Source organism: Perca fluviatilis, chromosome 4, assembly GCF_010015445.1.
Source record: "Perca fluviatilis chromosome 4, GENO_Pfluv_1.0, whole genome shotgun sequence".
NCBI classification, from domain to species: domain Eukaryota; kingdom Metazoa; phylum Chordata; class Actinopteri; order Perciformes; family Percidae; genus Perca; species Perca fluviatilis.
In genome coordinates, this window is record NC_053115.1 from 21,946,285 (window position 1) to 21,960,506 (window position 14,222).

General features: G+C 40.2%; 1 protein-coding gene across 4 annotated transcripts in view; it reads left to right on the plus strand.

Moving 5' to 3' along the window:
* Positions 1–4,091: 4,091 nt before the first annotated feature.
* itga7 (integrin, alpha 7) overlaps positions 4,092–14,222 on the plus strand; it is a 42,236-nt gene continuing 32,105 nt past the window's right edge. For all 4 annotated transcript variants that reach the window (XR_005638988.1, XM_039798182.1, XM_039798184.1 and 1 more), the window contains exon 1: positions 4,092–4,642. Coding sequence is in view for 3 of the 4 variants with exons in the window: in XM_039798182.1 (XP_039654116.1) it covers positions 4,425–4,642 (218 nt within the window). In the remaining variant the exon portion in view is untranslated. The remainder of the gene's footprint in view (positions 4,643–14,222) is intronic.

Below are 14,222 nucleotides of genomic sequence, written 5' to 3' on the forward strand. Positions count from 1 at the left end.
GTGTCATGGGCGATGTGTCAGATAATCTTCACAGCCAGCCATCACTTCTGTTCTCCTCCTCTCCATCCCTTTCTTCTTCACTCTTTCCCATTCTTCCATCTGTCCCTCTGACAGTGCTTTGTTTTGTCTGAAGGCTTTCTTGTCTGGCTTCTTGCCCGAGCTGCCATAAAGATGTTTTCAGCAATTTCTCAACATCCCACACCATTCTTTTCTTCTTTCTCCTTTTCTTCTGCTCTGTGGAATCCCTCTGGTATTTTTTTATCTCAAGTTGGAGCTGCCCGACAAATGGTGAACGAACAGGAGACACTCTATGTTATTGGATATCAGAAATCAACCCTTTTGATTAGGTTTTAGATATTCAGGATGCTGAGTAAGTGAGCTGTGTGTGGGAGCGACCGCTGACAAACTCCCCATTGCGTGCTCTGTGATGCTCCACAGAGATACAGGCATGCTGAACTTTCCCACACGCTTGGAAACACAAACAGAGTTGACAGCATTATTTATGTTTCAATATTTCCAAATCTGTTTCATTACTAAATATAAGTGATAACAAGTTTCCAACATTAATTATATTTTTGCTGTTTTTCATACTAAATATGAGTGTTAACAAATCTCAAGTTAAGGTACAAAAGACTGAACTACTAGCTGCATGGCTTGAGGGATGGCAATGTCGGTTGGTTAGTTTGGTCAACTACTGTGGTCCAGACTGAAATGTCTCATCCAACCATCTAATATCATCAACTAGTGGATAGATTGCCATGAAGTTTTGTACAGACATTCGCTGTCCCCAGAGGATAAATCCTAAATTCTTTGGTGACTTTTCTTATAGCACCACCAGCAGATTAACATTTGTTGTTTTTTGTAAAATGCCTCGACAACTATAATAGACTTTCATTAAATTTGAATAATTCTGGTTATCCCATGACTTGTCACTTAATACCATCATGAAGTAAAAACTTTACTTTGTTCGTTTATGACTAAATACCTATCAAATTAATAAAAAACAATTTCATCAGGTTTAGCTTAGTCTATATCCACGACGTTCCACTTCCGGGATTGCTCCATTGCAGACGGAAATTCTGCCCGATTTCACTCATTTAGGCTGGATATCCGTTGCCTTGGGCTTTCTTTGTGTTGGCAATTTAAACTCCGGTCAATTTATGGGGAATATGTTAACCTTTTCTCAGATTTTTGCAGGGTAAATCCAAACAGCTAGCTAGACTATCTGTCAAATCTGAGTTTTCTGTTGCATGACTAAAACAAACTTTGAACGTACACGTTCCACCAAAATAAGTTCCTTCCCGAGGCTATTTTGCAGAGGCACAATTGCTCCATATGGCGCTTAGCGCTCCCCAAGACGATTGTGATTGGTTTAAAGAAATGAACCAGAGCACGTTTTTCTCCCATCACGGAATGCTGTGTGGACTAGCCAGACCCTCCTCTGCAGCGCTGTGGAGGTAGGTCTGGCAATGCGAGTCTCAGCTGTACTTTGTGTTTAGTGCATATGTTCGCATGCTAACACGCTAAATCGCTAAAACGCTAAATCATCCAGCTAAATGTTAGCATTGTCATTTTAGCATGCTGACATTAGCATTTAGCTCAAAGTACAGCCTCACAGAGCCACTAGCATGATTATAGACTGTTAGTCTTGTTATAAAAATATGTTCTTTTTCAAGTACACTGACGTTCACCCTCAGAGCCAACAAATAAATAGGCTTATAGTAAAAAAACTAAAATATCTTATTTTGAACTTGTAGATACACTCATGAGCTGCTAGCGTATTATATTAGCTAAAACTAATGCAGTCTAACACAACAGTCCTGCAGTAAGGCTGTAGCTTGTGCTGCTGTTGAACTGTATTTTATTATGCAGAGGTGAGTATCTGATTTAGCCCATTATCAGTGATGTAAATGGGTTGGACAAAATAATAAAAACATCTGTCAGTATAACACAATAAAATTCAGCAGTGCCACAAACTTGCAGCTCCAAAAAAAAAAATCACATATTGCAGGATTTATTGCAAGACTGTTGTATTAGACTACATTAGTTGTTGGTGTACCTGGAGGCAGGTGGAAGCTCATCAGCTCTTTTTTAAATACCACATAAGGGCAGCAGGGGGCAGAGAGTGTTCAACACCAGAAGCTGGTTCATGATGCCAGCTAGATCACATGAGAGGAACTTAGCCTCATCCTTCCAGTGACCTGGTGTGTCAGACATTGATGATAGTGCCCAAAGACACTAATCTTAGGTGAGTTTTAATCCCCCTTAATTAATGTGCAAGTTTTCTTAAGAAGTTTTGCTGCCTCTTTGTCAACGCTCAAAGATATCTTCTGCATTAGATTGTACAGGTGTACCTTATGAAGTGGCCACTGAGTGTTTATTACGAACCAGAAAAGCTCCACAGAATGAACTCTTGTTCTCACTGTCTTTTTTTGTGTTGGCACCGTAAAAAGTAGAAGTGGATTTTCATGCGCTGTGGTCCTACATTGTGTTCCAACCTCTGTAATCTATATAAAAATCTTTGTGTCTTCATTTTGATATTCCAATATCACCTCCGTCCCCTGTAGGATCTACTCTGCACAAGCAAGTCAAACCTGTGGGATAATCTTTTTTAAAAAGAAAAAAATATATACAGTGTGTATATATATACTATACACTACTAGTCAAAAGTTTGGGGTCACTTAGAAATTTCCATTCCACTCCACAGAATACCAGCTGAGATCAGTTGTATTGTTTTTTTAACCAGGGCAGCAGTTTTCAGATTACATTATGTGCTTACATAATTGCAAAAGGGTTCTCCAATGTTTTCTCAGTTAGCCTTTTCAAATTATATCAGATTAGTAAACATAATGTGCTTTTGGAACATGAATGGTTGCTGATAATGGGCAATGTAGATATTGCATTAAAGATCAGCCACTTCTTTCTACAACAGTCGAGAACCCTTTTGCAATCTGAAAACTGCTGCCCTGATTAAAAAAACAATGCAACTGATCTCAGCTGGTATTCTGTCTGTAATGGAGTGACATGGAAATTTCTAAGTGACCCCAAACGTTTGACCGGTAGTATATATATTCATCTAGCATGTTTAGCTGCAAGTAAAACTTCCAACACTATTCATCCTGTAATAGCTCACTGGCTAAATGAAAATCTAAAGTCACTCACATCCCTCTTAACAAATGCTTTTATCCAAATCACATCAACCCATCCAAACTGGGAAGGTGACATACACACACACACACACACACACACACACACACACACACACACACACACACACACACACACACACACACACACAGGTATTTCATTTTCTCACGTCGTTGGTGTGCAACTGTTGTGTGTGTGAGGTTTATTGTGTGAAACAGTTGAGCTGACACACTGACAGCTGCACACAGATTGACTCGAGACAAACAGAAATCAGATGGTTAAAATAGCAGCTGTGGATGAGAGGGCATGACTGAGGAAGACTGCTGTTATGTTGTTTGTTTGAGGTACTTGTATAGAAAAAACACTGGGGTAAAACACTCTACATATTACATATCAATGAATAAATAAAATCACTTGATGTGCTTTGTTGGAGTTCTGCAATTTTCCTGATGTCAGCACAGCACATAAAGGTCTGTAATAAAGTTTCCTGGGTCACTGTACGCAGCACATGTAGGCCTCTTTTGTCTCCCATTCATTGCAGATCAAGTCAGACATCAGGGCTTTCAAACTCAGAGTAAGAAAAAAAAAATCTAAAGGTTTTTCATCTGTCTTGCTTTTTAACTAAGACTGTACCTCAGGTTTTTCCCTCTTTTATGCTCCTCAGAGCCACAAGCACCTGCAGCAAAGAGTGGCCACAGAAAGAGGCACTTTGGACTGTGTGAACTCGAACAGATAAAACAGTCTGCTGTCTTTTCAACCTCTCTCTCTCTCTATCTCTCTCTCTCTCTCTATTCAATAGCCTCCAAGTATCTTGACAACCTTGCCTGGTATTTTGGCAGCAGTCCCTTGAGTGTTGATGTCAGCTGAGAGAGGGGAGGCAGGGAGGGACTGAAAGAGAAAGGGGAGGGGGAGGAGTGAGCGGGCTATTCAAGGCACTTGTCCTCTGTCTCCCTCTGAGCATAGAGGAGGGGGAGGCGCACATGCATTGAGAGAAACTCACAGACACACACACACACACACACACACACACACACACACACACACATACGAGTGGCGGCCACATTTTCACAGCCTGCTCTTCAGACTGACAGCAGCAAACGGAGTTGAGAGGCATCACGAAGAGAAAGACGATTAGAAACAAGGGAGGCATCAACAGAGGAGAGGAGACAACACAGGATTTTGCCCTCTTTTATCTCTCTGGGAGCCATAAAAGGATTCCACCCTGTACTCTTCTTGAACTGAACTTGCTCTGCTGCTAAGAGGACCAGCACCCTGCTATGGCAGCTCTGGTGGGACATGGGAACACTGTCTCCCTCTCATCTTGTTCCTCTCATCGTTGGACTACCCTCATCTGGGCTCTGTTGTTCCTTTTAGGCAAAGTGTGGGGTTTTAACCTGGATACTACTCACACACTGCATAAGTTGGGAGACCATGGCACCTTTTTTGGTTTTTCTCTAGCACTTCACCAGCAGCTTACCCCAGAGCCTCAGAGCTGGTGAGTGGGTGAATGCAGCACTGAGCATGTGCCCTGTGTGTCCTTAGTGACTTTTTGTTTAACCTCACATACTATGTAAATGTGTGGTATATTCTTGCTTATCATGCAAAATGTTCACTATACCATGAATTTAAATTTTTAGGGCAGTTGAAAGCTGAAATTTGAGTTGTGTGGCTGCTACAGTCAGTGTTTCTGTGCTGCACCAGTCCTCAGATTTGCTAAATCATTGTTACACATAACTCTCATAACTCTGTACTGGGTGCAGGAGTTTCAGCATGTTTATGTGCGGCATGTACAGCAAAGCAGCCTGAGCTCTGAGTTAATAGACGATGATTTACAGTAAGTGGAGAGTGGATGAGAGTAGGCTTGTGCTGAATCAGCGGGCAGGCTGTGATTCCTGAAGAAAAAAAGGGTGATTTTTCCTGAGCAGTTCAGGTTAGATGCTGACTTCACACACACAAGAGAAGTAGAGAATGTGTCCTATAGTGTGTTGTGTGTATGTGTTCATAGATGAGATGTGTGTTTGCTTCTCTTGTGTTTATTCTGTGATGTGTTTGCCAACAGCTGTTTGCTGTGACTTTTAGTGTGACTGAACACTGAAGCCCTGTTTCCGTCCTCTTGTAATTATGCATAAAGTATACCTATATACATTTACATATAATGTAAATCTTTGGAAATGTTCACTGCATGATGGCTAATAAGAGACAGCCTTAAATCTCTCCTGCAGCTCTGCGATTAATATTTCATCTGATGAGGTGCCAGAGAGAACAGTTTTGTAAATATATATATATATACTGTATATATATATATTGATATTATTGAACGTCCGTTGCCTTCAAGCCATTGCCAAATGAGTTGCTACAAAGCTAATTAAGACTATCAGCTCCACACAACTCACTCTGTATTTCTAGCTATGTTCAGAAGATTATGTCGTCAGGCGACTTTGACGCACAGAAACTTGAGTGAAGATAATTACCTCTTCTGAAGAATCCATCATCCATTTTTTAATCCTCCGTGTCGTCCTTGGCTACTAGCAACTGCGTGGAGGAGGGGCGGAGGTGGTACGCGATCACGGAAGGCTTGTATCATGTGGATGCGGCAGAATTTTTTGTCATTACTTAGAATTCGAGACAGAAACTATGCACTATAGCTTTAAAGAACTGATACAATATAAACAAAAAGTACTCAAAGTATCAGAAGTATTTGTTAAAAATGAGTGTTAAACTGTACATTACGATGATTGAGTTTGAGTTTATTGAATTCATGCTCACAGTTAAAACAACTGAATAAAAAGCCGAATTTACATCAGTTTAAAAAAAATAGAATGTCTAGCCCTAGAAAAAATAAAATAAATAAATATACATATCAATTACACATGTGCACCCATACATTTATACTCACATACTCACTTAAACAAAACAGCCACCTAAGTGCCTTAAATACAGTAAAATACTAAAATACTACTTTTTATTTTGTTACTTTCAATATACATGACAACGCATCATATTTCATAAAATTAAGCAGTAGGAGTAGGGGTAAAAAGTACAGTATTCCACTATGAAATGAAGTTGGATAGAAGTATGAAATTGTAAAAAAGAAAAGAGGAAATAGAGGTAGCTCAAACACTGCACTTTATTACTTTCCATGTGTGAATATAACATATGCAACACTGATGTAATGTACACCATTTAAAAAGTAATTAAAACACATTTTGAATAAGGGTGTAATTTACTACATGTCCCTGTTTTGAAGTTCCATATATAACCGTTGGCTCCTCAGTTTACTCGGGCTGGAGTCACCCTGTCGCCTGGTAAGACCAGGGGGATGACATCAGCATTCACACAGACACATAGACAGTTGGAAAGTGGAGCGATGTCACCCCTCTGAAACCTGCTCACTGTACAGCAGCATTCCTGGAACTTGTTTTAAAAACTGACTCTGAGCTAAAAGTATTGTATCGCGCGCTGCTGTGGGCTATTTCAAAGTGCAACAGAGGGAAGATTCCTGAGAAAATGCCCATGCTGCACCAGTGGAGTTAGTGCCAGGAGGAGACAATCAATAAACTAATTGATGTGCTGATGTGATGCACCAACTGGAAAAGAGTTGGATGAATAATGCTGTTGCTAGTATGCTGTGACATCACACCCACTGTTTGCAAAAATGACTTTATAATGATTTCATCCTGTCCCAAATCTGTATATGACTTGCAGGGCTGTAACCACGATTTTAGAAATTCTGAGATTATTATTATTTGATTTCCCAACATGAAGATCTTTGTTGAGTGAAAACCATGTATCTCCAAACACGGTAACTTTTTATGAGCTAATGAAAGTAGCCCTGGTTTCATCTTTTTTTCAAATAACCCAATGTATTTTTAAGTGGTTAGAGTAAGAAGTTGGACAATTTTCTTAATCCCTAAACCTGCAACAACAGATTTTGTGGCAATTTAGCAGCAGCAGAACCCTTTTAAGTTTATATGGCGAATTTGTAAACGGTGGCTTGTTTACACATCTAGCTGTTATGGAGATTTATTTGGAGTTGTGTTTCTGGCCATCTGATGAATGTAAATCCAATATATATTTTAAATCTTTTAGCTCTGTTTTTGGTCTCCACCAACTCTTGAGGGAAATATCTGACCCTTTAGCTGATAAATGACCACCAGCTAGTCGCTAACTTTGTCTGTCTGCTGTTTGATGCTGAGCAGGTGTACTGTGGGGTTTTTTGGTCAAGGGAAGCTGCAGATTTGTGTGTTAATTCTCTGTACTGTAGGTTTGTCACTACAAGCAGGTCCTTTCATATTGTCACATTGTTTCACATTGTCATACAATAGTATGTAAATTTACTGGTTCCTAAACCTGAAAATTCCCAGAAAAAATACAAAAATTATGACCTCAGAGTCCTCACTGGTACATCCCCAATGACGTTTTCATCAGCAGTGTGGACTGTATGAGTACTGTATGAAAACATTTTGACTAGATATAATTGCACTCTCAGAGAAATATATTATTCAGATAGCAACAGAGCAATTATCTTTCCTGTCGGAATAGTACATTAGCTTATGATAGTGCCCTCTCTAGGAGTTTAGTTTCCAAGGTGCTCCCATTATCATCTTCTGATATACTGACATGAAACAGTTTGCCTCAAACGTATTGTAATTAGATGCTATTGACTCATTTTCTCTTTATATCATGAAGGTTTGGGTTACTGTCGCCAGTGGCCACACTGTGTTGTCCTCATTGTGTGTTTTGCCACCGGAGTCAATGGTGAAAATAATATTACTGCTTTGATGCTATGTTCTGTGCTTACTCATGGCAGTATGACACAACCCATAACGTTAAAGTGCTAATAGAAATCAGCTTAGTCATACTGTCTCATTTTTAGAGTATCACCTTCTCTGGTTTTGGAGTTGCACTCTTAATTGGAATTTGTTTCCCTAAAGCAGTGATACTCAACTTAGGGCCCGCAGGCCAGATAAGGTGCTGGGTTGCCCGCTGACCATTTTCTAATTCACAATCTAAAATAAATAAATTAATTCACATTGGGATTTGTTTTTGTACTTTGAATGTAAATAAGGTGCCAGATTGCATAAAAAAGTATCAAAATAGAGCATGCTCACCAAGTGCCAGGGGAGGGTGCCTATAGTAAAAACCCTCTGCACACTTGACCTCAGTTAATTTGAAAGTAAAGGATTTTAAAGAAAGATGAGTTATAGGCCTTTTAATGTTTATTTGTTTTTTCTAATAAATATTAGTATTGTGTGTTTATTAACTGGCCCCTGGCCTCCTGTTAGCAAGTTGAGTATCCCTGCCCTAAAGCATCAGAGGAGTTATGAGTATTTCTTCAAAGGAAGGACCATACAATGTTGGGGACAGACATTCAGCTTCAGATACAGCTGGGAGGTTAATGGAATGAATGTGTTTTTGTTCAGTTTTACAGTTTCTCTTCAATGCAGGCTTATGTCTACCCCAAAACGTACAGCTCCTTTTCAGTATGGCAGCAAAGGTCAACCCCATGTGACACAATGATCTCATATCGACCGATCTGCTGTAATGAGATCCTGTTCACATGTTGGGATGAAGTTGAAGTATGCCATACATAAGAGCCTCAGTCTGGCTTCCCGGACTTCTGTAAACTTTATATTATCTCTCTTGGTTGTTTCTGTTGTCCTGAAGGCCCCAAACTGAACTTAGTGGGCTTCTCCTGCTGCTGCTGCCAGACAGAAGATGAGATGAGAGGGTATTTCAGTCTGAGTTATGTGTGTGTCTGCTATTTATACTGCTATGAGAAGTGCTTCCGCTAATAGTTCACTGCCTGGTGAAGACAGGAAGCCCCCTTATCCCTGGTTGTTATCCCACAACTGCCAATCTAATCTCCCCGAAATCAGCTCACTGCTCATACCACTCATTGCCATACCTATAGCGCCATGCAGCATGGCTAATAAAAAAAAACATGCTGCACTGCTGATATTCAGGATTCAGGATTCAGCTGACTCTACATACTGCAAACTTTTAATGTCATACATCAATATCCTTAAAACAAACCCATGACAGGATGATTCTGAATATATAAATGTTTAGCTCACTGCCAAAGGCTTGTAAATCATTCTGTACCCAACATGTATGCTGGAAAGCCTGGAGACTTACAGTTTCTGGTCATTTAGTTATATTGATCTTTGCCTCTTGATTTAATGTAAATGTCTTTTCTGTTTGAGAGTGCTTTGACAAAGGTGGGGGAAGGCAGTTCTGCTTTGGTGCAAATCATCTGTGATGGATCTCTATCTGGCCTTGAAAAACATCTATTGTGCTTACTCTCTATTGACCCAATTGTTGGCCTTCCTTTTGTGTTATTTTTTAATCGTAGCAGTAATCTTCTTTCTGAACTTTTATTGGCAGTTTGTTTTCAGGTGCAGCATAGCCACAATATTATAAGAGTGTGATTTATCAGAATGTCAGGCTGTTGATGTCAGTAGACGTGCTGTTGGCTGTGTTGCATTGTGATCAGAGGGAAAGTAGAAAGTCTCAGGTTGCAGCGAGGTTCATGTTTACCATGTACCTGTTTTGGTGCCTTTCTGAGGAGATTCTCAGTCCCACGGGGGCCACAGGTAGCCAATATAATCCCAATAATCCTAGTCTGGAGTTCAGTTTCACTGGCTGTGTAAGGATATAAAACAGAGCTGAACAAATCCTCTTATTGAACTGGAGGCTTGATTAACACAGCTTAAAAAAACAAGAGTGGCGCGTGGAAGTGATTTTTGGATGACCTCCAAAAAGGTTACAGAGATTGCAAGAGAAGACAAACGCAAAAGATAAGAAACTCAGCAGTGTGCATGTTTAAGACATAGCAGGTATTTGTTTTAAAGCGATAGTTTCACATTTTGGGAAATACATACGTATGCTTATTTGTTTTCTTGTGGAGATTGAGAGTTAGATAAGGAGATTGATATCGCTCTCATGTCTGTGCACTAAGTACTGTATCAAGCTAAAGACAGCATCTGATTATCTTAACAGTTAGCCTGGTTACAGATGAATACTGCGACCGGTCAACAAATAGTTGTGCACATCGTGCGCTTTAGAGGTGCTGGCAGGTGGTTTTTGTTAGATTTGGCTAAGCTAATTGTCTGCTGGCTTTATCTTTATATTTACCATACAGATATGAGAGTGTAATCTAGGCCTATCTTCTCATCTAACTCCCATCAAAAAAGAAATTAAGCATATTTCCCCAAATGTAAAAAAAACTAAACTTCTTTAAGTCTTTAACTTTAAAATCCACACTGTGTTTGCTGTTTGCCCCATGAGTCAAACACAATACCGTCTGTGCCTTCCAGTACCATTTATTTTGTATCATACACATATAAATGTGTCTAAATGGGGCCCAGCATAACTGCCTCACACATTCAAAACACAATGAAGAATTTCTGGGGGTTCATTTGCATTAAAATAGCCAAATAAAAGCTGCTTTTTTGGCCTCAGCTTAAGAGTTGAGAATGAACCTTCCCCCTTTTCCCTCCCTAATTCAATTCATGATTTTTCTCCTGCTCCCTTTCTCTTGTGCTAGACCTTCTAGAGGCCATTCATGTGAAAGCCTCATAAATGTAGGAGCTCACGCTGCTGCAGTGCTTATTTATATGAGAGATCAGAAGAGCAAAGGCTATATAGCATTGGGCTTTACAGTTTGGCATGCACAAACACATACACGCACGCACGCACGCATGCGCGTACACACACACACACACACACACGATTAATGCTCTTTACTAGCTCCCACTTACTCTCTGTCTATTTAACATTCTCCCATTCCTCCACGCTGGGCTGCCTGGACAAAAGCTCGGTGGGAAGCAGCGCTGCTTGGCTGAGAGCTTTCAGGAATATTACTCTGCGGACCACGTGCTAACTGGAGGGAGAGGGACAATCTGCAGACTGAGTCAAAATGGAAACACACAATTTAGATCTGATGGAGGTGCAATTACTTCACTGGAGAAGAAGGAGCTGATTCTGCATCTTCACTTCAGAGATACACGGCAGAAGATTTCTGGCATTTTGTTGCATTATTAGTACACATAATTATCATCTTCGGGGTAATGACTCATGTGTGACTGTGCTATTAGATTTGCTTTCAATGTTATTTGATAAAACATCTCAGCAGTTAAAGCGTGGTAGGTGTAGTATGAGTTGACTACCAATATGGTATGATATGTGGGGGGAGGGGTTGAGGGTCTGATGGGGACGGGAGCTGCAGGGATGAATAAATCATGGAAGGCCACCCCTTTGATTAAATATGTGTGCGTGTGTGTGTGTGTGTCCACACTTATGTGTGTGTGACAATTTGTGTTGTCTCCGGGAAAAGACCCAGTTTAATCAATCAGCTGATTGTGGTTCTAAAGGAACCTGATACAGAATCAGTAAAAAACTGTGAAAAGCTGACAGGAACAGGAAATGACAAGGGATGTGGAGGCTTTCTGTTTGTATTTATTAAATGAGATTTGCTGATTGCTTAGGCAGGAAAGTCTTTGGATAAAAATGGTCTAATTACTTTAACATAAAAAAAAAGATTTATATAGATGCCCTTTGCGTTATCACTGTCACCTGCTTATCTTTTTTTAATTTCCTCACACAGTTGTGGGTTAAAGAGGTCCACTAATGTTAGCATGTGTCATCATTGTTGGTATCGTTTGTATGGTTTAAGTGAATTGCTAAATGACTAATCTGTGGACTTTGTTTAAGATGCAGAAAACCTTTGTAAATTCAGACTCAAATGCTGAATGCTACTCACACTCAGTTATTGTATTATTATCATATTAGATCAGCATATTTTTTTATTTTACACCATACTAAATCTGAAACACATATTTCTCCATGTATGCATATACAGTATAAAATAAAACAAAATAATACCTACTGTACATTTGTAAAGGAGTAGTTTCAGATTGGCCCTACATCATGTTTTTATCTTACTAATATAGAAAGAAAGCCAAGCAGGAGCTGATATGACTAGAATGGCAAAACAGCAATTATTAGCCACTCACTTCAATCTCTGTTTTGTAATTGTGTAGAAAATGAATATCTCTCTCTCTCTCTCTCTTTATTCTCCTCTCTTTGTTCTCTTTGCTTTTCAGATTTTTTTCAGTCGCCTGTTTCCTTCCTTAACTGTCACCTCCATGTATCTCTCTCTTTGCATCTGAGTCTTGCCTTAACACACACACACACACATCCACACACACACACACACACACACACACACACACACACACACACACACACACACACACACACACACACACACACACACACACACACACACACACACACACACACACACACACACACACACTCACTGAACATGATTAGTTTCCTCCAGGACAAGACATGCAGTCAGACCTGGAAACTCTAGATTGATCACAGGTGTGACTTATTGAACGTGTTTGTCTGTCTGTGTGACATACCTGTCCAGAGTGTTTCTCTGCTTTTCACCCATTGCATGCTGCTTGTCTCTGCCCTCCCCAAAAAGGACAGAAAAGGAAAGAAAGAACAATTAAAATACAGGCAAATTATGTGAATCAGACAGAGTGTATCTAGATAGATGGATCAATAGATGGATGAGTGGATAAGGGAGGGGAAGAAAAGGAGGAGATAAAAAGGGAAAGGGGAGGGCTGGTAGAGGTTGTGTCCTCTTTACGCTTTGGACCTGAGGGCCAATCATTACCCCATCTATGCTTGGAAATGACTGTTCACTTATTGATCAGTAATGGGGCAGGTGGTGAGCTTAGGGGTTGTTAAAGATGCATGTGAAGTGAGGATGGGGTTACCATTGTCCTCTGCAAGCATAGTGTTTGTACCCTTCTCCGTCCTGAAATATACTTTCAGGGTTGGATAGAAGTTGTAAGGCTTTTTGCTATTTATTTTATTTATTTTTTTAAATTGATTTAAACTGCGCTTGTCATGTCCAAACAAATCGTATAAGAAGGAAGTTAAGTCACGTCCGTGGGCAGTGAACCACAATATCCCAAAGGGGTTTTTGCATGGCCTGGCAGCTGTTTCTGTCTCTCTTTTTGCCCTTTATTGTGCATTACCCACCCCTTTTCCTCCTCTGCCCACAGTGGGAGAGAGTTGAGATGTTAAAAACATTATGATTCACAGCTCGGTCACCTCATTCTCAGCTGCCATTTTCTCGTCAGCTAAACTGAAAGGAGAAACTGGAGTCAGGTGTGAAAGCGTGCATTTCTTTTGAAAGAGCTCTGTTTTATGAGACATTGTCACAGCCGACATTGTTGGACAGGCTGCAGTCAGTGTGCTGATTCATAGTTTACACAGTTGTTGCACAGCCTTCTGTTGCCTGGTGTGTATCACATGTACGTGTGTGTGTGTGTGTGTGTGTGTGTGTGTTTGTATGTATTGTTCAGATCCATTTGTACACTCATTCCTCTATTAACGTTTGCATGCTTGCACGTTTTCCTTTGCATATATGTATGTATGTATGTATGTATGTATGTATGTATGTATGTATGTATGTGTGTGTCGGTGTGGGTTCCTGAGTGTGTGTGTGTGTGTGTGTGTGTGTGTGTGTCCAGGTCAAAGGTTACAGTCTTGCCTCAGGATAACAGAAGGCCTAAAGAGCCCCTGGCCCCCATGCTGATCCTGTAGAGCCACTGTCTATAGAGCAACAGCCTCGTGCTGCGCTCCGACAGACAGATGTCAAAGGATGTGAGCAGACAGATTAGGAGGGATCAACTGAAATGGTCCTGAAACTAAATATTGGAAATGTTTAGGGTTTATTTGATTTAACATTTTACAAACGTTATTAGCTTTCAAAAGGCCCACGCCTGTAAAATTCCAGGAAAGGGTTGGGTTTAAAAAAAAAACCTTGTATCGGCTGTTAAAAGTTTCAGTTGCTCTTTTAAATGGAAGTGTGAAAAAGCTTCTGCCCCCTTAAGCACATTGTTTGAATGATGTGAAGTCACATTGAGGCCCTTTACTAACTTAGCTTGTATGACCGTCATGTTAACGTCTGAACTGCTTTCCAGTCTTTTTTTTTCTCTCTCTCTCTCTCTCACATCTCTTTCTTTTCAGTGATAGATTTCCACAAA